We start from the raw sequence: 22,376 nt of genomic DNA, 5'->3' as shown, positions 1-22,376 counted from the left end.
TACCAGATACAAAGTTAAAGCCCAAAATGAACGCTTTCCAGAATCATTTCCATCAAAGAATGGTCCAAATGTGTCCTTAAAGTCTAAAAACAAGGTGTACTCTTCTCACTAACACCCATCCCATTCTATATCTTTTCCAAAAACACACTGCCTTCATCCATACTGGAATCATATGAGGCCTGGGAATCACCATCCTCTGTGATCTTCATAGGGTTGAGGAATGCCTCAGAAGATATGGGACCCACACTACATTCGGACATTCTTTTAGGCTATGAAAACTTGAATAGTGCCTTGAGCCCATACAACTGTCTGGGACTTTGGGACCTACCTTCACATTCTCAACAGACTTTTAGGCTCTTCTAAGCTAACAGTAGGCTACTGGCCTCAGTGCTGATCTTCTAGCCATGCTTTAAAACACTTTTTTTTTTTTTTTATTTTGCCCATCATTTTTCTTCACCTCCTGCTGATTATTTTCGATTACATAAACACTGCACTTTCTGCAAATTGCATGACTTGCTTTGTCATTCAGGATCATCCCTACTGTGAATCAATCCAATATGTCTTTATAGGCAACATTTGTAATTTTCTTACCACTTCCAGTATCCTTATTATCCAATTTTTATCCTATAATAAGTCTGTGCCTTTTCTTACTACTGTTTTCAGTGATATTGTTGACTCTGCCCTTAATGAATGTGATGGGAGTTTGTTCATTATATAACTCACAACTAAGCACAGAGGAGTAGTTGATAGACCAATATGTTCTTCAACAAGAGAATAACCCAGATAACTTGTTAGAATATGAATTCATAGGCCCTATCTCTCCACTTGTCAGTAGTTTCAAAGTTTATAGAGTTTGTGCCTTCAGTCTTTAGGATAGGAAATTAAATAAATTGAAGTCATTTTTCTCAAGGGCTGGAGTTTAAATCCTATTCTTTTTTGACTCTATCGCTACTCTAACTTGGTCTTCATATCTGATGGGGGGAAAAAGCACAGTTCTTTTGCAGCCAAAGGTAGTTACGAGATAAAAGAGAGGACCCCTCGTTAAATTTGAATTTCAGATACATAAGTTTTTAGCATAAGCATTATTCCAGATATTGCATGGAAAATACACTAAAATTATTCATTGTTGATCTAAAATTCAAGTTTAACTGTGTCATATTTTTATTTGCTAAATCCGGCAGCTTTGCTTAAAAGGAGGACCATAACATACATGAATGTGCACTACCAAGAAATATTTTATAAAATAGATTACGTTTACTGGCAATCTTGGAAGAATGGCTAAAATTGAAACAGATATTGGAGGGAAGAGCCCTTCAGTAGGAGCAAAAAATCTGAACCAAAAAAAAAAAAAAAAAAAAAAAAATGTCTCCTGGAGTATAAGGTCTACTTGAAAAAATGAGTAATCAGACTTGGCCAGAGAGTAGGGTCCACATGAATGAGAAGTGGGTGAAAGCTTTTGAAAAATGGGATGGTGCAGAGCATAAAGTGTCTTGAGCCATAATGTAAGTCCCTGTTGGAGTGGACTCAATTCATATTAGAGAGTCGTTGAAAGGTGTTGGAGTGGCAGTACCAGGACTGTGTTTGGGAAGACGAATCCACGTGTAAAATGTCTCTGGGTGACCAAGACCGTGTACAAGGTACAATGAGACTGAACACCATGGGTGTCAAGTGGGGTGTCTCCTGTTGAAATTGAGATGCAAGAGGCACTGGAGATGTAACAAGTAAGGCATGTGAGTGGTTTGGAGAAGGACTCAATGGGGACGGAATGAAAGATGACTCTTCATTCTCACTCATGGTGTCACATTACCTGAAAAAGGGAATTCAAGAGAAGAAAATATTTGAGGAGGTGAGAATGATGAATCTAGAAGTCAGATGACAGATTTGAGATGTTAGCACAACATGCAAGTGGTTTTGTCCATCGAGCAGGAAGGAGATATGGGATGAGGTCTGCAGACAGGAGATGAGGCAGGAGATCTCCAGTGGAGAGTGTTAGACATCAAGGAAATAGCACTGTTTGTGATGATTATCCAATTGGATTGGCATGGAGAAAGGAAAGGGGCTGAGAAGGGAGCTTTAAAGTCTGTTTATAGAACTTTGAGAATGAAGGGTGGTTACTAAGTAAGAAAGAAGAAAGTAGAGGAATCGAGTTTAAGGAACATTTTTTTTATCTCTCTAGAAGGAGGATTGGCTTGGCTTGTCTGCCGCTACAGAGCAGTGGGAAAGAGTAAGACAGAGAACATTCCTGTTGAGGCAGTGGTAGTAAACAACCTTCAAAAAGGAACAGTGATTTGGCAGAAAGACCTTAAAGGGTAAGAGAACAATCGAATATTGAAATACTGGACTAATAATCAGACTGCCTGGCAACAGGCTAGGCAAATGTAAAAAGAAATGAAGTGCATCTACAGGTTCTGATAGGAAAGACCTGCAAAATACTGTATGTGGAACAACAAAAAGCAAAGTACAGGAAAGGAAATATAATGTAGAGCCTTTAGGGTAAAAAAGGATAAATGAAGGACATTCACATTTCTTCCCCCGAAAGTTCTCAAAGATAATATCAAGACTATTTCTGGAGTAGTTGGAAGATGCATTTTCTCCTTGCATACTGTCCGTTTTTATACTTCCTAAACATTTTCTCCCCTTATACGGGTATTTTATTTATTCCCTTAGCAGGGACAGCAGTTAACTGGTTGGGGAAATCATGTATTAAGAAAACATATATTAAGAAATGTTGAATGTTAAACAAAAATGCTCTAAGTTCTTTTAAACAAACAGCTAAGAATCTATGTATGTAGAGAAGACCGCATTGTTGAGAAGTTTATCTGAGGGGAAGTTGGGGGAAAGATTTGGGGAGAGGTGATCTAAGAAGACTAGACTGTGTGTGGAGGCAGAGGGCAAGGCTCAGGTGCAGAGGAAAAGTTTGAAGATGCAAGACCAAAAAGGAATAATGAATGAGTCCAGGTCCCAGGGGAGGCAGGAGAGGGCAGAATTAGAGCTGGCCTGACACAGAAGAGGAACAGCTACTTAGGGAACAGAGAAAAGGGAAGGAAATGTGCGGGAAAGAGCAGAGGAATTTTAGAGTTTGGGGGAGTGCGCTCACATGGGACAGCCTCCATTTCTTCAGTTAGTAAGAGGGCAGGTGAGCAGGAGGGCGCTTCTTGAACTAGAATGGTGCCGGGCACATAGTAAGTGCATTTAAGAATTGACTCTGTGGTCATTCATTACAAACGTAAAACAACAATCACCACAATATCAATAATGAGGTTTTTGACAGGAGATCAGAAAAGCCGAGGTGCTGATTGGTGAAGGGGTTATAAGATTCCAAGCAGTGCAAATATAATCGGAGTGGTTCACCGTAGTTGGCCATTTAAAGCTATTTTCTGACGTGTTATTAAAAAATGTTGCTTCTCAATGACAGCAAGCATAAACCATTCTAACAGAAACTTCTGTTGTATCTTATTTCAGCATCTAATTAAATATTCTGGCACATGACTCTGTATCCACAGCACTGGCTGTGCAAGGGGTCAGGGGCAGGTCCTGAGACGGCCGGGAGCTGCCCTTCTTGGGGAGTGAGCCCAGCAACAGCTTCTTCCGTCTTCCATCTGTGAATTTTGATGATGTTTGTTCCTTGGTAATTCACCGTTTCTAGTATATGATAGTCAAGTTGTTGGTTTTTCTCCTGAAATGGCAGCAATGGCCATTCTACCATATTTAATGGGAGATAGAGTATTCTGTGTTTTGAAAGGCATTTGCTGTGCTCCTTAATTTTGTGTGTAGCTATCTAATTCTATAAAAAAGATTTTAATCTGATATATAGTTAAGCTCATAACATGAGAATTGGGTTAAATTCCCATTAATTAGTGGTAATAATCAGTCTTTCACATGGGAGACATGTGAAGAAAGGCAAACCTAGTAAACAGCCCTTGTATTTCATCCTTTGGGGACTACTTTGGTTCCTCTAAATGACTAGGTATGATGGCAATTCCTAAAGACATAGAACTTGCTGATGCCTCGTCCTTGCACTAGGAAGTTCACAGGGGCTTTGAAAGGCCACTTACTCCTTCTCACCAGCTTTGACCAAAAATAAATAAATAAAATGCCTGCGGACAACTGTCAAGTCATGCTGCTTTTTTTTTCCCCAGAGACTTTCTGAAAGGAAATTTCAGTCTCCCTCAGGACTACACCACACTTTTTTTTAAACAACCCTCATTGTAGAAAAGGTCATTTTAATATCTAACCAGAGTCCCAATTGCTATAATAAAAGGCTATGTCCTCCTGTTCAGTCCTTGTTAGAGACGGCGAAGCGTTGGTTACTCATGTCATCATAAAGGAAGGGTCATTGAGTGCCTACTGTGGGCCTTTTCTCCTCTTGTGACAACGCTGTGTGCATTAAAGATCACCTCCAGTCACTTTACAGCTCTCCCTTCTCCAGGCCAAATGAACCCATAAACATGGCCTCTCCAGGGTCCTAATTTCCAGCTCTCTATTAATCTTTGCAGCCTTTCTCTGCAGATATTCCATACTCCTTCCAGCAATGAACATACTCCTCAGTAGTTCCTGACTAATTTGGAATACAAGAGATTTCTTAGTCAGTTCTCAGTTTTGTTGTGTTTTCTCTAAGGTGTAGATTTTTACACAATTTTTTTATTAGTTTCAAAGGTAGAATTAGTGATTCATCAGTTGCATATAACACTCAGTGCTCATTCCGTCAAGTGCCCACCTTAATGCCCATCACCCAATTATCCCTTCCCCCACCCACCACCCCTCCAGCAACCCTCAGTTTGTTTCCTAGAGTTAAGTGTCTCTTATGGTTTGCCTCCCTCTCTATTTTCATCTTACTTTATTTTTCCTTCCCTTCCCCTATGCAACCATTTTTTTGCACCACATGTTGGGTCCTTCCGTGCTTTGCCTAAAGGTTTTGTGACTCTTGGATCAAGGAAAATGGGGGTGAAGACACAGGAAAGACATAAATAACACATTGATACCTAAAGCTTCATTCGTGAAACAAAGTCAGAGAACAGTATCCTGTGCCTACAGAAAACGGAATAGCATTGTCAGGCACGGGGTCTCAGTGCTTCTGTTTAAAATCACTTTGAGCAAACAGACCAGTAACACATGTGTATGTGAGCAAGCAGATAGGTGTAAACATATATATGTGTTAAATGTAAAGGGAGTCCCTGTGGCAGGAGTTCCGTAATCAACCTCAGACTGTGATTTCTTTAATGCTTCTCTTCCCACAGTTGGAGACCAGGCGAACAATCAATGAATAGTTGCAGTGATTTGCAAATTTTCTGTGGGAAATTGTAGAGATATTACTGCTTTTGAGGTATTTAAAGCAGTTAGGGAGAATGCATTGGCATTCAGATAATTAAACAGTAACAAGGATGATCCAAAATGAGTTGTTGGAACCCTGAAGTGATGTTGGACTTTAGAAGAACATGGTTGGCAGGGTTGGCTGGATCAGCCAGGCTAAGCTTACTTTCTTGGAGGAGGTGGACCCTGAGCTGGCATTTGACAGATGAGTGGTACCTAGATGCCCAGTGGGGTGGGGCGATATTTTACAGTGACCTTCCATTCACTAGCAGGCATCCATCTGGCAGGTAAATTACAGCTGAGTTTGGGGTGTAGGGTAATGCAGCAAAGGGGAGCATGAGCACTGACATGGGCCATGGAGAAAGTGGCCAGCGCCTGGGTAGTGCTGGCACCAGGTGGTCATGTGGTTGGAAAGACTCGCCTGGGAAGGAGCAGTGGCGGCTTCCAATGTTTCGATAAGAGTTGAGTGTGTGCCTATGTGCGCACGTGCATGCATACGCCCCGCTTCCTCCCCTGTCCCATGAAGTTGTAGTGGAAAATGTGGAACTGAAACTCAGATTCTTCTGGAGCCAGTCCTGAACACACAAGAAAAGCGAATGGATTATGTTTGTAAGCACACAGCGGTCCTTATAGGGGAAACCACTCTCCTTTCCTGGAGGACAGATTAGAAAAGAGTGAGACAGAGGAAAAAAGACAAAAAGAATAAGGTGAAGTAAAAGCAGGTAGAGAGAAGAGAAAGAAGAAAGAAGCACTGTGGCCCAACTTTGGAAGGGTTTGAGCTGTGGGTAAGGATATCTGATTACATCTCTCCATACACACATGTGGCTTTGAGTAACTTGTGTCTGCCTCTGTCAGAATCTCATCACTACTGTTGGATGAGAAACAAGAATATGTTAATTCATCCGTGCATCCTCATTTCCACAGCATGGTTGGCCCTTAACAAATGTTTGTTGAATAAATGAAATTATTAGATTCTGAAGTTTTTAATTCCCAAGACAGATTGTTCTTGTAAAATAAATACCACATTGCTTATCTTCCTGTAGGAGTCTACTGACTTCTGGTTTTTAGATTAGACTGTCCCACCAAATACAAGGGTAAGCTTTATAAGGACACGGTGCCCTCCATATGATCTCTGTCCCTTCTCCCCCGACCCCCACCCCCAAAGTCCCCATTCTTATTTTTTTAACTTCTGTAATTCAGTATTTCATTCCCTTGACTTAAGTCAAATAGATTCGGCAAATATTCTTGGGAAACGCATTGAACCATATCAAACATTTAAATCTCAATCTGAAGGCATAGGTCCTTTCCTAAAAACACGGTTTGTGTCTGAGAAGGAGAATTCTGCTTGTCTGGGTAGCATAAAGGACAAGATAGGAATACAGAGGAACAAACACAACTTGTTCCTGCTACTCAGTTTCGTCTCGGGATGTTCTCGTCTAGGGATGTCAATTTCCAGCTGAAGTCTTTTGCCCTGGTCATCCTCCTGGCTTCTGCTCCTGCCTGTTTTAGCACCTGGGGCACTAAAAGGGGTCATTGTCTCTACTTTGCCAACTCAGCAGCTGCATTCAGTACACTGCCAGGCTCTTTCTCTGTCTGTGCTCGGATGCTGAGCAGGTGTGTTCTCCCCAGATACGCCTTTTAAGCTGATAGTGTCATCAGTCAGTACTGCCTGAGGAACCAGTGGCAAGCAGGGGGAAGGCTAATTGGTTTCAAGCCAAAATTCTCTCACTACTCCTGGTCCCCTGTTGTGTTCTGTGTCCTCTCTCTGCTCTGAGTACAATTACGTCCTCCAAGGAGCTTAACTGAGTGGAAGGAGGGTGGGAGCCTAAGCGGGAGTATAGCTGCCCTTCCCTTTCTCTGTGTGACACAGGCAGAGACTGGAACCCTGGGATCGGTTCCAGTTGCCACATGCCTGGTTCTGGGTGGTCAGAGCAGACCACCACCCAGAAGCCTCCATCCCTTTCCCTCTCCCACTGGGACCGCCATGACATTGGAACTAAAACCCCAGTCACATCCAGTTTCTCAACACCTCCTGGGCTGTTGTGGTTACTGACAGTGTCTTATAATCCTCTAACTTTTCAGATACCATTCTTTTGGATGGTTACACTCCCTTGCAAATTATTTGTATGTGTTTGCTGCCCCTATTGCTGAACTAGTTCTGCTTGATTTCCTCGTTCACTCTTTAATTTGGTAGCTCCTCATTTTATAGTGCACTAACTTTGTCAAAAATAAATTCCTTTTACCTGTGTGGTTAGTAGCACTCAGTTGATAACATAAGTACCATAATAGGCTGCAGTGAATGCACAGTAAGCACCATGCAATTACAAGGTGAATATATGATAGCTCTATTTTAGCCTCTAAACCCAATACAGGGTGACAGAGTAATTACTTTGGGACCTATTAAGTGTACCCACCCCATAATCTGTAGGGAGATGAATTACATAGTTAGCACTTGCCACCTTCTACTTCCACATACTTTCCAAGATGAAGCCTCTCTTAGGGTTGTGTGGTTGGATAAATCTCATTCTGAACAGCAGTAGCCATGTTGAATGTCTTCAGGAATGAACCACACCCAAAGGACAACTAGCAAACGAGTTGGAAAACAGCTACAATCGATCTTGGGGGTTGGGGAGACACCCACATTCTCAATTCAAACTAACGCTTTTATTTTTGCTTTGCCTATGCATTCAATAGGATGGAGTAGGAGAGGTATGGGAGAAACAGCATGTGCCCTTTTAGAGACCAGTCCTCCTCCACAAAAACATATTAAGTCTAGCATTTAATGGTGCTAGAAAACATTGACCATGGACACTGGAGCCCCTAGGACCAAGACCTCCATATCTCACAACAGAAACTCTCTCATAATAATTGTAAATACCCTAACCTGATGTTGTCAATGTTCTCTTAAACTGAATGCTTTGTGCCAAAGCTAAAAAATTCCTATTTGTGAGCTCTGGTCTTCTCTCTCTCGACTCCTAGACTGTGTATGAGCTTCTCACCCCAGCCCACTCTCTGTGAATGCATGTGCCCATCATATAGAAGCAGAGCAGTTTGCCCATGTTTTGTCATTGTATGTGGATCTCATGTCCCCCCTCAAAAATAAGATGCCAAAAAATACTTTGAGGGTAAATATGACTTCCTAAACCAAGTTAATTAAGGAGTTGTCTGTTTTTCCTTGAAAAATACTGCATTCTTTGCAAAATTGATTCTCTTTAAGATTTTATGACGTAGTAAGCTACCTTAATGCAGTCAAGATATTTGACTGGTGTCCCTCTGATTTATACAGGGTATTTGAGAAACATGATTATGTATGAAAGTAGAACTTACGGCTAGCTGCATTTGTCATTTTCTCTGAGTGGTAGCTCCAAAAAATCCAATAGCATTTCATTTGTTATCCCAGGGTGGCTCTTCGGCTCTGTGCCCATGTTGGCCATTTAGGATTTCTCTTGTGTCTTTCAGGCATTGAGAACGCCAGCGACATTGCTCTGTACTCGGGCTTGGGCGCTGCCGTGGTGGCTGTTGCAGTCCTGGTCATTGGTGTCACCCTTTATAGACGGAGCCAGAGTGACTATGGCGTGGACGTCATTGACTCTTCTGCATTGACAGGTGGCTTCCAGACCTTCAACTTCAAAACGGTCCATCAAGGTCAGCGGCGTAGGTCCCCCCAACACCTCGTCCTCAGGACCATAGAGACTACGCTCACACAGGACCCCCAGTGCTCTCCGGCCCTGTGTGAAGGTAGCTCTTGGCACTGGGAGCCGCTGCCTAATTGTCTAAACATGTTAGGAAACCAGGCTTAGTGGGTTAGTCTGCCTCAGTCCTTGGCTACGAGGAGGATGAATGGATCTCAGCTTACCATTAGCAACATTCTCAGTGGGGCACTTCCATCCCTGATAAGTACTAAACTTAGCAAGTTATTTTGTCTCAGATTATCCAACTTTCTATTTTAACAAGCCTGCTCTGAGGATATTTCATTAACTAAAATACAGATTATTCAAACCTGAGCACCAACTACTTTACCATAACCTCCGATGCATATGAATTATACTATTTATTAGGTAGAGTTATTTGTGTTACTTCTCTTTTGTGGAGGTGAAAAGGACTTCAGAGAATCTGTGATGGGTCAGGTAGCCAGAGGGGGAGGGAAAAATGAAGCTCCCAGCTTAAATGACTCTCACCTGTTGCCTGGTCAAAGCAATCTTTTGTTGGAGAGAGAAGGAAATCGATCATGTCAAGCTATAGCAATGCTCATTTTCAAAATAGAGTCATTTAATTCTCTTATGTGAACCAAATCTGTTTCTGATTGCAAGATGGAGATGAGCTATACTTGGATTTTGGTTTAGAAAAAAATGAAACTGTCTCCCTTCAGAGGGTGAAGTTTTCCACCTTGACCCTTCCTGTCAATATTGTCATCTTTATTTCTATTTATTGTGCATCACTAGCGCCTGTAGCCCTCAACAACAAGAAGTCTCACTGCATGTCAGTGACTGAGTAGCGACACGGTTCTGAAGTGGAACCCAAACATGCTAGAAACTGGGAGATGGCTCGTAGAGACAAAAATGCTTTCCTGCCTGCCGCTCACTTCTGGGCACCAGAGTTTCAGGTCTGAGCCTACTTCTCAGAAAGGGACACATCCCCTTGACTTGGGTACATAGCTTAGTAGGTACGATTTAATTAGAAATAAATCGAATGAAGAACTGATTTTTATACTACATAAGAAACTGGAAATCTTTCCATCAAGTACAAGATCTCAGGGTCTCAGACCATAACATTTTAAAATAGAAGAAATACAGTCATTTGAGAGACAGAGGTTTTGAAGTCAGATTGATGGAATCCAAAATTGCTATGTGACCTAGTTCATCGATTATGCTCTGGGTCTCAATTTTTATAGCTATAAAATGGGGATCCTCCTAGCCACCTCAGAGGGTCCTTATGAGGATGAAGTGACTTGGAATAACAAGGGTCATAAGCCCTTGGCAGAAGGAGGGTGCTCAACAAATGTAATGAAGAGTAGTCTAACCGCTGGTGGGTTCCTCTGACTTTGGCACAGGAGGCCAGGGTGTTCCCTGAAGCAGCAGGTAGCAGGTGAGGGGGTGGTTCCCTCGCCTCAGCATTTGGAGAGTGCTGACTTGCATAAGCTGAACCACATCTCCTTAGTGTGGGCCTCCTTAGAGCTTATGGTGTATTGTGAATCTCTAAAAGAATAGATAGCCTTCCCAAACTTACTTTACCATTTTGTTTTTATTTTTAACCAAGAATATCCCAAAGCTAGTGATTAAAGCAAAAATCTTTTATTAAGATTCTACTCTACCCTATATTCACTGCAGTGATAAACCTCCCATTGACCTTCATATAATTTTTACCTCCGTTGTCTTGAGACATCCCTTCTTGAGCCAATAGAGTGGAAGGTGAATGGTGATGAGACTTTTAAACAGAATGCCATACTTCGAATTGAGCAGAAGTTTTAAAAGGATTTCCAGAGGGAGCTGTAAAGTAATCAGCCAACTTTCTTCAACCGTGGACTCTTGTCATACGTACATACTTTTATAATCAGACATTTTCTCCTTAAGTTAGACTTCAGTGTAACTCTAGGAAATCTTTTTGCTGCTTGGCTTCACATAAGCTAGGAGGGTCTTTTAAAAAGTGGCCAAAAATTAAGCTCCAGAAGGCGAGGGCTTGAGATAAAATAGCCATGAGACTCAGGGATGTGATTTTTCAGGTCTCGGTGGAAGGGCCTGTTCCAAATTCTTTTCAGATGTGACATGGTTCTTAAGTACCGCTACTTGCCTGGGAAGACCATAAACAAGAACCAGGCTGAGACCTGTAGAATTCAGTGCAGCTCCATTAAAAAGCACAGCTCCTTGATTGTGTCTTGGCACCAGAGCCTCAAGCATGAAAAAAATGCATCATCAAGGAGCCTTCAGATCTGCAAAGCCATTTCATCTCATTTTGAACCTCCTCCTCTATGATTTTGGATTCTTAGAGCATCAGAACAAGAGGTGGGAAAAGTCAGGGTTATAGTTTTCTTGCTGGCATTGCTACAAATTATGAGTTGGAAGAACAATAGAGGCTAATACAATATGGCCTAGAATTGCAACATTTTCAAAAATAGCACACTTAAAACATTTTGTCAGGCCCTAAAGGAAGACTGTTTAATATGGTTTGGGTTTCAATTTGAGGAGTCACAGTGACGGACTGATACAGGGGGGAGATTTGGGACTGAGGGTTATTTCATTATTTACTAATAAATGAGATTACTTCATCACAAGAAAATAGCACGGCATTTCATTTTTAATATTTGGCCTAGAAAAAATCGGTGAGCCCCAACAGATGAAAGTCTAATTTCTCATGTTTTTGTAAAGATTTTTGTTTTCAGTTGTTTTGAGATGGAAAGGAAGCCATTCTAAGCTGCTGCCCACATAGAATCGGGAGTCTCACTCTCCCCGCGTGGGGCCTCTTTTCCCTCTCAGAGTGACATATGCACTATTAGAGCAGACGGACTCCTCAGACACAGAGTGATCCGTGGGCTCCCCAACGCTTTTGCTCCGAGGACACAGTGTTTCCTCCCCCAGCTCCGGAAACTGCCCAGAATTCCATGCAACATGCACTGGCATCAACACCGCTCTAGTTATAAACAGCCCTACCTAGCTGTGTCACCTCTTACCATTTAAAATGAACAGATGTTATTTTTCCTCCAAACTGGATTGCAAAACATCTTTCTTCCTTTTTTTTTTTCTTTAAGCTTCTCTTTGCCAGTTAAAATAATCACATAAATAGTAATACCTGAGTTCATTGCCTGACGGAGTGCCAGAAATACTTGTTTTGGAAAGATGGCATCCAAGGAGCTCTGGAATATGAGTGACTTGGGTTCAGCGGCACTCAGAGAATCCGCTGGAAAAGCCAGAGCTCCAGATTCCAGGGCTCTGGTCACTCCTGACCAGCCTGTGAAAGCTGCCACAGATGCTCAGGGGTGGGCCTGAAGGGCAGCTGACAGGCACACGGTGGTTCTGCAGTTAGGAGAGGCAGAGGCAAGGGGTTAACTGTGATGCCTTTTCGTTTCTGAGTGACAGATCAATTTTCTTTGACCAGGTAACTCCCTGCTCCTGAATTCCTCCATGCAACCAGACCTCACGGTCAGCCGGACATACAGCGGTCCCATCTGCCTCCAGGACCCTCTGGACAAGGAACTCATGACAGAGTCCTCACTCTTTAACCCTTTGTCTGACATCAAAGTCAAAGTCCAGAGCTCATTCATGGTGTCCCTGGGCGTGTCTGAGAGAGCAGAGTACCACGGCAAGAATCATTCTGGGACTTTTCCCCATGGAAACAACCGCAGCTTTAGTACAATGCACCCCAGAAATAAAACACCCTACATCCAGAATATGTCATCACTCCCCACCAGGACAGAACTGAGGACCACTGGGGTCTTTGGCCACTTAGGAGGACGCTTAGTCATGCCAAATACAGGTGGGTGGTACGTGTGCATTTGTGTATTTCCGAGCGTTCTTTTAAATGATTTATATTGATAATTATGTCCCATAAGATTTATTTTTAAGATGTTTACCATCTTTGTGTCAGAGCTATAAACTGTGGTTCCATAAGCCTCCTCGATTTACACAGCAAACCAGAACTGATGCTGAGATTAGATTTTTCAATCTTCACCTCAGCATGGATCAGCTGTTCCATTTGATGCCCCGTTCGAGTTGACAGCCATATTTTCTCAGAAGGTTTGGGTGGTCCGCAGGGTTTAAGCCCCCTTGAAATATATTTCCTAGAACATGATCAGGAAGCACTGAAAATATTCCTTGATGGGAATGAGAAATACCATGTTTTATAGCCAAACATGGTTTATACACTAGTAGATAATTTAGCAGAAGGACATCGAAGTCGAACTTCCTCCATAACTGACCTAATAAACACTGTCAGTGTCCATAGACCTTGCTATAATGTTACTTTATGACAAGCAATGAAGAAGGTTCATCACGGAGTTGCTCTTTTGAATGCAAACTTCAGGTCCAGGGCTATATCGTGTGTACAATTAGTTCTCAAGAATTTTTTCCTCCTTTTGGTTAGAAGGGAGAGTTTCTTCATGTTTTGACAAGGATACTTAAGGTGTACAGACCAAATCACTTTTAAAATGACATCCTATCTATGGATTAGTCTTCAGAGATGCCATCTAAGACCTAACTGAGTGGCCACAGAGGGCATTCTCTCCTCTGATTTCTAAGCAACGAGAATTAGGTAGTGCTGTGAATCATCGCTGGTTGGCTGCTGAGAGGAAAGAGTACACTATCTCTCTATGTGTGACAAAACCACCAGACGGCATTGAATCGGGACCACTGGGGCTTCGGCTGCCTTCTCTCTGAGGTACAGCTCTCCACCCTCTCCAAATCAATCATTTTATCCTCTAAAATGAAATCTGCGATAGGACTAGTCTGAAACTCCCATTCCAGCTAACTGACCCTACAGTAGCTTAGTGACCTGACACTGCACTTTGGTTCAAGTTGAGAAATGTCTTGTTCTCCTACATCAGTTGCTTCCTTAAAAATCGCCCTCAAATGCAGGCCTACTCATGATTTTGTTTTCTGAACTTTCAACTCTCAAAATTTTCCTTGGTCCATGTTTTAGAATGTGGTAAGAATCTTCGTTTAAACATGCATGAATGTCAACATGTGACATAATCCTCCCTGGTTATAATTGGCAGTCAGAAGACTCAACGCGGAACGAGTCAGTCAGCCATGCTTACCAAGTACTCTTCTTGTAAGAATCTATAACCACCCGGTGATGGGTATTAAGGAGGGCACGTATTGAATCGAGCACTGGGTGTTACACGCAAACAATGAATCATGGATCACTACATCAAAAACTAATGATGTGATGTATGGTGACTAACATAATAAAATAAAATTAAAAAAAAAAAAAAGAATCTATAACCTGGAAGTGTAGGCTCTGGAAAAAGAAAGTGCTGCAAACCCCTCCTAAGAACAGGATATATTCATCAGAATACTGGAAGGTTGCATTTTGTCTTCCCTTTCCTTCCTAACCCAGTGTGTGGCACTTCAGAGGCTCCCAGTAGTTATTGGTTGAATAAATTGGCCCACACACCTCCTCTCTCTTCCCATCTTTGTGTGTGTTTACATACATGTGGCAGGCATGCCAAGATCAACCCATTCATTGGCTGTTTGTTTAAGGTTCATCAAAGAAAGTGAGATGGAATCATGAGACAGATTTTTCTTTTTCCTCCCTTCTGACTCGAGAAGCACTTGTGTTGAAAATGCAAAGTTCTGATGGCGTCTGATTCCCAAACACTTCCTCTGTGAAAGGGCATTTTAAAAGTTTCTAATAAGAAGCCCTGGACAAGATTGAAGCTGTTCACTGGGAATGAGTTTGAGGAAAAATAAGTGTGGGGAATTGAAACATATGCTGTGTTATTTGCAGAACATAAATGCAAAATATGCCCTAGGGGGCTAAAGTGTAAAGAAGCAAGGCACAGCAATTAAATTGTTCTAGTGCCATCCGTCCTGAATTATTGTATGGTGCGTGGCCATGATTTTTCAAAAAGGATGGGATGGTCCCCATGCTGTAGAAGTCATTTATTATGCAAAGTATGAAGCAAGAAACTCAGACAGGTGGTTCTGTTGTCATATCAAATAAAAGGCTGTCAGGGTAGCAGGTGGAGTTTGGGGGAAAGTATGTTTCTTTAATTAGAGATAACTGGTGAGTGACAAATTGAAAACAGATACTTCTTTAGGGGACCACAGGCATAAAGATTCCCCACTATGCCTTTCCTTCTTCTTAAGCTATAACTTGTCACCCACACTACCACCTACCACGATCCTGCCTCTGTGTTTGTGTCCCATCTCTGTTGACAATCTGCATGTTTAAGTGGAGGAGGGAAGTATGTTTGAAAGAAAAAATTTCTGGTCAAAGGAAAGATGAAATCGTTTAAAGCTCTAATGATTCTATGGATTCAGGTTGTATTTAGGAGTGTTATGAAATAATGTTTCAATCTGAACACAGGGAATTAAGCTGACTTGAAAGGAATAAGATATGATCCGTTCTACAAACAGCCCTATCTCAAAAGTCCACACACATATTTATTCTGATTCGATCTGGGAGTTGACCGTCAGGCACTGATGATCTAGAGAAGAGACCACGTCTCAGAGTCTGGCTTTTTTTTTTTTTTTAAACAATTTTGAATCCTATTCCTTCATCTATTTAGAATTTGGTTTTTGTTTTTGAGTGCCTACTGTGTGCCAGGCATTGTGCAACATGTTATTGATGTAATAAGCCTTCCTTGCTTTTTTTATTTTAAACACACTGTAGGATTTATTTGCAAGTTTACAAAAGGCACACTAATCAACATGTCAGAAAGTAAAACGTGATCATTTGGATTGGCAATCGAAGAACTGACTATAAAGGGCACCAGGCAATTCTGTGGTGATGGCAATGTTCTGTATCTTGACTATGGTGGTGATTACATGAGAGCATACATGAGAAACTCATCAATTTATACTCTTAAAATGGGTACAATTTATTGCCTGTGAATTGTACCTACAAAAAGGAAAAATATAGGAAAAGAAAAATGGGAGCACAATCAAGTTATTCTTTGAGGTTAATTGCCTAAGATGACATCATTGCTTCAGGATGCTTCTATACCTAAACAATAAGGACTGAAGATCTCTGTTGTCATAAGGGCCTAGGGAGGCAACAGAGAAGAAGCACTGTGTCAAACAAACAGAATACAGAATGTCTAGGGTGTGCATTCAGCTTGACATCCACACACACACTGAATATCCTGTGTATCACAACTTCTGCTCAACAGTACTGGAGTCCACTTCCTTTGGCAACTACATTTAAAAAAGAACAGGAAATGAAAGGAGGAGCCTGATCAGAGGCCCCTAAGTATGGCAATTACAGTTCCATTGACATTAAAGTCCAGAATATAAATGGATAGTCTTGCTGAAAAGCTGTGAGCAAGATTTAAATGTGCCTCATTCTTAGTGCTGGCGAAAGATACTGATGATAACTAGCATGTTACTGAATAATGCTCAAAATGTGCATCACAGATAACTTGTTTTGCAATGAGTCTTGCATTCCTTGATTCCATAGCAGCTAACAGGCACGTAGAAGGATATCAGGAAATCCTGCCATCTCTAGATGTAAATTACCATCAGCAATCTAAAAAGCTTTCTGTGCAATTACATCAGCTCTAATGGAAGGGGGAAAGGTGGAAACCGTATTATTCAAAGAATAGGAGGATGCCCTGAGATTTTATTTTGCAAAGGTCTTACTGTGTCTCTATCTCATCTCTTTTTTATAAACAAGAAGCTACATTAAAGAGAATCTCTGCCCTCTCTAGATTCCTCTCTCTTGGCCAAAGTGAAATATAGATAAGAAGAGGGAGAGGATATTGCAAACACAGTGTGATGTGCCTTCCTGGGCCTTCCCTCCCCTGTGTTATAGGATTTTGCTAAAGTTAGGCTACTGATTTTTCTCTGATTTGACACCAACATGAATATGGTTACACCACCTTTAACTCTCATTGTTTTTAGCTTCGGTTTGCAAATATAGGACAAATACCAGCTATACAACAACCTACAATGTCCCTAAATTTATCCATGCTTTTTTTTTCCCTTCAGTTTTCTTGACAAAATACAGTACTCTGTTATCACCTCTTTAAACCTACTTTGAGATGCATAATTTATAAGACAATTTCATACAAGGCCTGAGCAAAGCATTAGAGGGCTCGCCCACCATCTCAGATGTCTTTTCAGGAAATGACTGGAGAGAGATGAGCTACAGGAATACATTTTGAAATTTTGCAGCAGATTAACCAATACACTGATAAACTCTTATATTCAGACATGTTTGATAGTGCCTGGTCTCAGGACACCCAATCTTTTAAGAGAATTAAAAAATGCTGGGAAGACTCTAAATAATAAAAAGCGAATTTGAGTAAACAGTCGAATAACATGCTCCTCTTTATGTCAGTGTTGGGAAACAATGTTTTCTCCATTAGTATCTTGAACTTTATAAACTTTACAAAGATCAGGATTTCATAAATTGCTGTGAGGTGTGTGTGTGTGTGTGAAAGAGAGAGAGAGAGAGAGAGAAAGAGGGGCGGGTTATCTGTAAGGTGCTCAGCTGTGGAGCTTCAAGATCATTGGAAAATCGATGAATAACCTCTTGGCTCTTTCTGTTTTAGGGGTGAGTTTACTCATACCACATGGGGCCATCCCAGAAGAGAATTCATGGGAGATCTATATGTCCATCAACCAAGGTGAACCCAGGTGAGAGACAGAGAAGGGTGGCATATTGATGACATTTTAAATATGGACATGGAGCGACTGCAGAAAATCTGAGGTTTTTAAGATAATTTGGCATGGAGGTGTACAGCTAAGATCTGTGAGTTATTTGACTATATAGAGGAAAAAAACAGTTGCAAAACTATTGGATAAAATGAAAACACACAGAGCTAGCTCCACAATTTTGGGTGACTAATCTAGGTCACTGACCTCTTGACTGCAGACACCAAATATAAAACCGTGTGAATCATAGGCAAGTCATTAGCAGGGCCCCTCCGTCAATATTGACTGCCTCACATAGTCTTCCTCTCAAAAGAAAAAAAAAAAATCATCCCAGGAGGTGCTCTTTGGTGCTAGGCATTATGCAAATGCTGAGAATGACCAACCTGTGACCTTTTCAGGTCAGCACAAGACATGCTCTTGGCTTAGAGAGGATTTCTCAGGTAATCTTCCCTCCATGTTAAAATACCATCTACACTGCAATAGCTTTCAGGTCTGACACATTTCAGTAGCATTAAATTCAATTACATGAACAAATACAAATCTTGTCACAGTCTTTAATGAAAGTAGTTGGTTATTTTCTTAGCGCAAGTATAATATTTGCGGAAATGTTGCTTTCCTCCACACAAGATAAACCTAGCTCTGCTTTAGAAAGCAATCTCTCTCATAAACTGGATGGATCCCTCTGGCATTTTCAGTCTTAACATCTTGGTTATTTTAGGCTAGATTTTTTGTTGTGAGCAGAGAACACATGAAGGAAAAACACTGGAAGGGAAAAAAAGCCAGAGAAAACAGATGGTTTGAACAGATTCTGATAGCTATCTCCATGAAAGGATTTGTTGGTGCCCAGTGGTTTTAACTTTCTGCTCGAGAGAGCTTGGAAGGAATGGAAAAGGCTCTGCTAGCTGGCTGTTGGCGAGGCTTTCGGAGGGCTTGTGAGTAGGCCGTGCTGTGGTTTGTTCTCGTGCTGTCTCCTTCAGTCCTGGAGAACTAGATCCCTCACCTACACACCTGAAGGTACGCTAGTATCTGATCACCTCCACGTGCAAATAGAGGCAACCACGGCGCAGAGGGGCTTCAGAGTTTATTCAGAATCTCAGTTAAGCAGACCCAAAAATGGAGTTTCCTGGATAAGAGTCGCCTCTTTTTTATCCCTTTGGTTGACTTATACGAGAAACCATACCTCTTTAAAATTTAGGTCAGGGTGCATTCCACACATGCTGACTGAACACATCGTCCTGCGGAGATCGAGTACGAGGCAGAATCCAGTCAGCCTGACTGAATCACAGCCTCCTGCCAACCTTCACCCCTGCATCCTGCTTCCTTCCTTATAATCCATCCACTGAGCCTACATTCAACCCTTTCCTCTCAAAACCCAGTGTCTTCCACCTCATTATGTGAGAACCAACCTAGGGCTAGTTCACATTTTCAAAGGCACCCAATTTACAATTCACCTCAATCCCTGTCTCTTACTTAGAAGCTGCATCTGAGGAGGTCAGAATGTGCCAGAAGGCTTAAACAGACAGGACTTATGTGGGAAATATCACTCGAGATGTCCTGCAATTATAAAATATAAATTATAAAATATAGGATTATAAAATTATAAAATAAGGAGTTATATTATAAATAAGGAGAAATATATTAAAAACAATTATAATTATAACTTTTTATTATAAAATTAGGAGATTTTTTATTATAAAATTATAATATTATAAAATAAGGAGAAATATATTAAAAACATGCCAGAGCCCACAGACCTTGAAAGACAGGTTTGGCCTGATGTGGTCGCCTCCTGGACCACCACTAGCTTTGTAAGTTCTGTGTTAACCGGTTTGGTTTGTCCATCTGTATCTAAGATGTGAGTTTATTACTGCTGTCCAGGAAGGTGGAGTGGACAGCAACAGGAACAGTTCATCCAGGACTTCAGATCTGTGAGGTATGCATTTTCCTGTCTATTAAACGGAGGGTAAAGTACAATTGTAGGAGGCACACATTCCTTTTCATGTTGCTCAAACCTTCCCAGATGTTCCTAGCTCTCAAGAAAATGACCAGTCCCCAGGCTACTGCTCATTTAGCTTCCTTGGCAATCTTCATTCCCTTTAAAGAAGCTCCAAACTACTTACTAAAACACTAAAAATAGCACATGCCTTTCTGCTGCTACTTTTCTTAAGCTTGGTGATTTTTTTTCACCCCTAACAGGAGGCTGCTCAGAGCTAAGTTCTGCAGCTTTTAATCCTGTGGTTAATCGAAAGTCCATTAATGAAGCGCTCTTTAGTGTCACCTTTCCTTTGTGATGTCACTTAAAAACCCATTTTCATCTTATGCTGTCCCTCTGTCCTGCTGAACTTGTGCTCAGAATAAGGCCTATTTTTCTCACCATCCGTAGACCTGGAACAGCATGGCTCTGTCTCTTTAACCTCTGAGTCTCTGTCGCTTCCACACCCAGAATTACAGTCAGATCTTCCAAACAGCCTCTTTATGCTATAAACTATATTTAAAGTCCGTTCCATTTTCCTATTGATGGTACCCTTCTGTTGCCTTTTTCTGAGTGACATCTCTGAGATAGCTGGGTGATGATTTAGTGGAATTGTCACTGAAATCATTGATCCAAATTCAGTATCAGATTCCCAGAGATAGGGCTGGGTGGAATGAATCACAGACTTAAAATAACCCCCTGTATTCAAATAGGCTCCTCTGGCTGTATCTTGAAATTCCGGTAGGTTTTAAGTGAGGGGGTTCATTGTATGAATTTATGCACCCTGGCCCTCTCTGGAGGTCCTACTTCTATTGCTGGGAAGCCTCCTGGAGGATGCTCTGTATTTTCCACTAAATGGAATGATGTCACTCTCCCTCAGTGTCCCTCCTCTGTCTGGCTTGAACTATCATTTTAATGAATCTCTTCCAACCTGTGCAGCAGTCTGGACCTCTGGTTGCTCATAACACTTAGGAAATGATCTCTGTTGGCTTTTTGTACAGACATGCGTATTAAATGGTTTGCTGGACGAGGGTTTTGCGTTCTTGGAAAACTAATAAATTACCTCTGCTTCCATGTAACTTGCAAAGTGCTCTCACATGCATTTGACTCATTTAGTCTTCTGTCATGTCAAAAGAAGAGGATTTTGTAGCAATTTTAGAGAGGAGAAAAAAAAATCGGAAAACATGAAGGTTCCAAGAAGCAAAGGTGCTTCGAAGGGAGTGTTGCTCTCCTGGCAGAGCTGGGATTTGACTTCAGGCTATCTGACCACAACTGCAGTGCTCACACACTAAATGATGCCATCTCTCCCTGATGTCAGAGCCTTTACAGAAACAGCTTTTTCTTTTTTTTTTAAGATTTTATTTATTTATTTGACAGAGAAAGACACAGCGAGAGACGGAACACAAACAGGGGGAGTGGGAGAGGGAGAAGCAGGCTTCCTGCCGAGCAGGGAGCCCAATGCGGGGCTCTATCCCAGGACCCTGGGATCATGACCTGAGCCAAAGGCAGACGCTTAATGACTGAGCCCAGGTGCCCCCAGAAACAGCTTTCTGACTTTTGCGTTCCAACTCTTGGCCCCTAGAATGGGGCATCTCTGGAATCGCTCTGTATGAGCCCTGAGAATTAAGCAAGGCAGAAAGGCAGGATCAAGTTGAATTTTTCTTAGAAGTACATCAGGGAAATTGCTGTTGTTACATCATAGAACTGAGAGCACAGAGGCTGGAAACAAGTCCCACTAAATTGCTGAGTCTCAGCAGACACAATGTTAGGAAACATCTGAACTCAGTGGCTAGGAGTGTGAGCCCAGGCATCAGAGGCCCCGGGTTCAGATCTAAGCTCCACTGCTATCATCCATGTGACCTTAGGGAAGTTCCTAAAACTCTGCAACCCAGATGTGTCCTCCTCTGAAAAACAGTAGGTATCTACCTTATAGGGATATCGTGGGAATGCATGGTAGACAGTGATACAAAAATCTAAAAGATGATAAAATAGGTGTTCTTTTCCTCATTGCTACACTTATATTTGACAAAGCATTCTACCTACAGTATATCCTTTCATCTTCACATGGAGCCTATATAGTAAACAATAATATGATTATCCTAATTTTTATAGATTTGAAAATTAACACCAAGAAAAGTCAGTAAGCTCAATTTAGGGTGTAGCAAGACTAGGCGCCAAAGCAAGATGATCTGACTTATAATGTATTTCAATGCTATATCACAATCCCTACCATAAGGCGCAGTTAGGTATGTTATCCATGAGTCCAGTAAAGCACATTTGGGGTGTGACAAGGCTTATGCCTAATAATGGAAATACATCATGAAACAGATGCAGAGGGGCCCAGATTTGGGAAGGCCATTATTACTTTGCAACTCAATGTGGAACCACATTGCAATAGGGGATCTCATGGAAAACCATGGAAAAATACAAAATGGCCCTTAATCTGTTCTAAGCATAGACTCACAGACAGGGTGTGGAGAGAGTACCTTTCAGAAGTTGTCACTTGACCTGAGTCTAAAACATCAGTGGAAATTAGCCAGGCAAAGAAAGGTATAAGGGCAGTAAGTATCCCAGTGTCCAGCTCCGGGATACATTTTCCGTTATCTACATAGCATAAGAGGGGCAGGGGGAGAAGTCTGTAAGAGCGGCTAAATCCAGATACCTTTCCCTGCTTTTAAGTCATTATCTTAAGCAGCTTCCTTCCAGCTGTAGCCCAGGCCAGGGCACAGGTAGGACAAAGAGTTAGGTTTCACGAGCTGCCCTCTTCACAAATTAGAGAACGC

At 41.7% G+C, this 22,376-nt stretch overlaps 1 protein-coding gene across 7 annotated transcripts in view; it reads left to right on the top strand.

Annotated features, from left to right (window-relative positions):
• Positions 1–22,376, top strand: part of UNC5D (unc-5 netrin receptor D) — a 524,695-nt gene that overhangs the window by 450,272 nt on the left and 52,047 nt on the right. For 2 of the 7 annotated variants that reach the window (XM_027600320.2, XM_027600316.2), the window contains 4 exons: positions 8,005–8,019; positions 8,770–8,955; positions 12,400–12,777; positions 17,519–17,603. In XM_027600320.2, the coding sequence (XP_027456121.2) occupies positions 8,005–8,019; positions 8,770–8,955; positions 12,400–12,777; positions 17,519–17,603 (664 nt within the window). The remainder of the gene's footprint in view (positions 1–8,004; positions 8,020–8,769; positions 8,956–12,399; positions 12,778–17,518; positions 17,604–22,376) is intronic. The other 5 variants (XM_027600322.2, XM_027600319.2, XM_027600321.2 and 2 more) reach the window with 3 other exon arrangements.

Source organism: Zalophus californianus, chromosome 2 (assembly GCF_009762305.2).
Source record: "Zalophus californianus isolate mZalCal1 chromosome 2, mZalCal1.pri.v2, whole genome shotgun sequence".
NCBI lineage: Eukaryota > Metazoa > Chordata > Mammalia > Carnivora > Otariidae > Zalophus > Zalophus californianus.
This window is presented reverse-complemented; position numbering and strand designations above follow the sequence as displayed.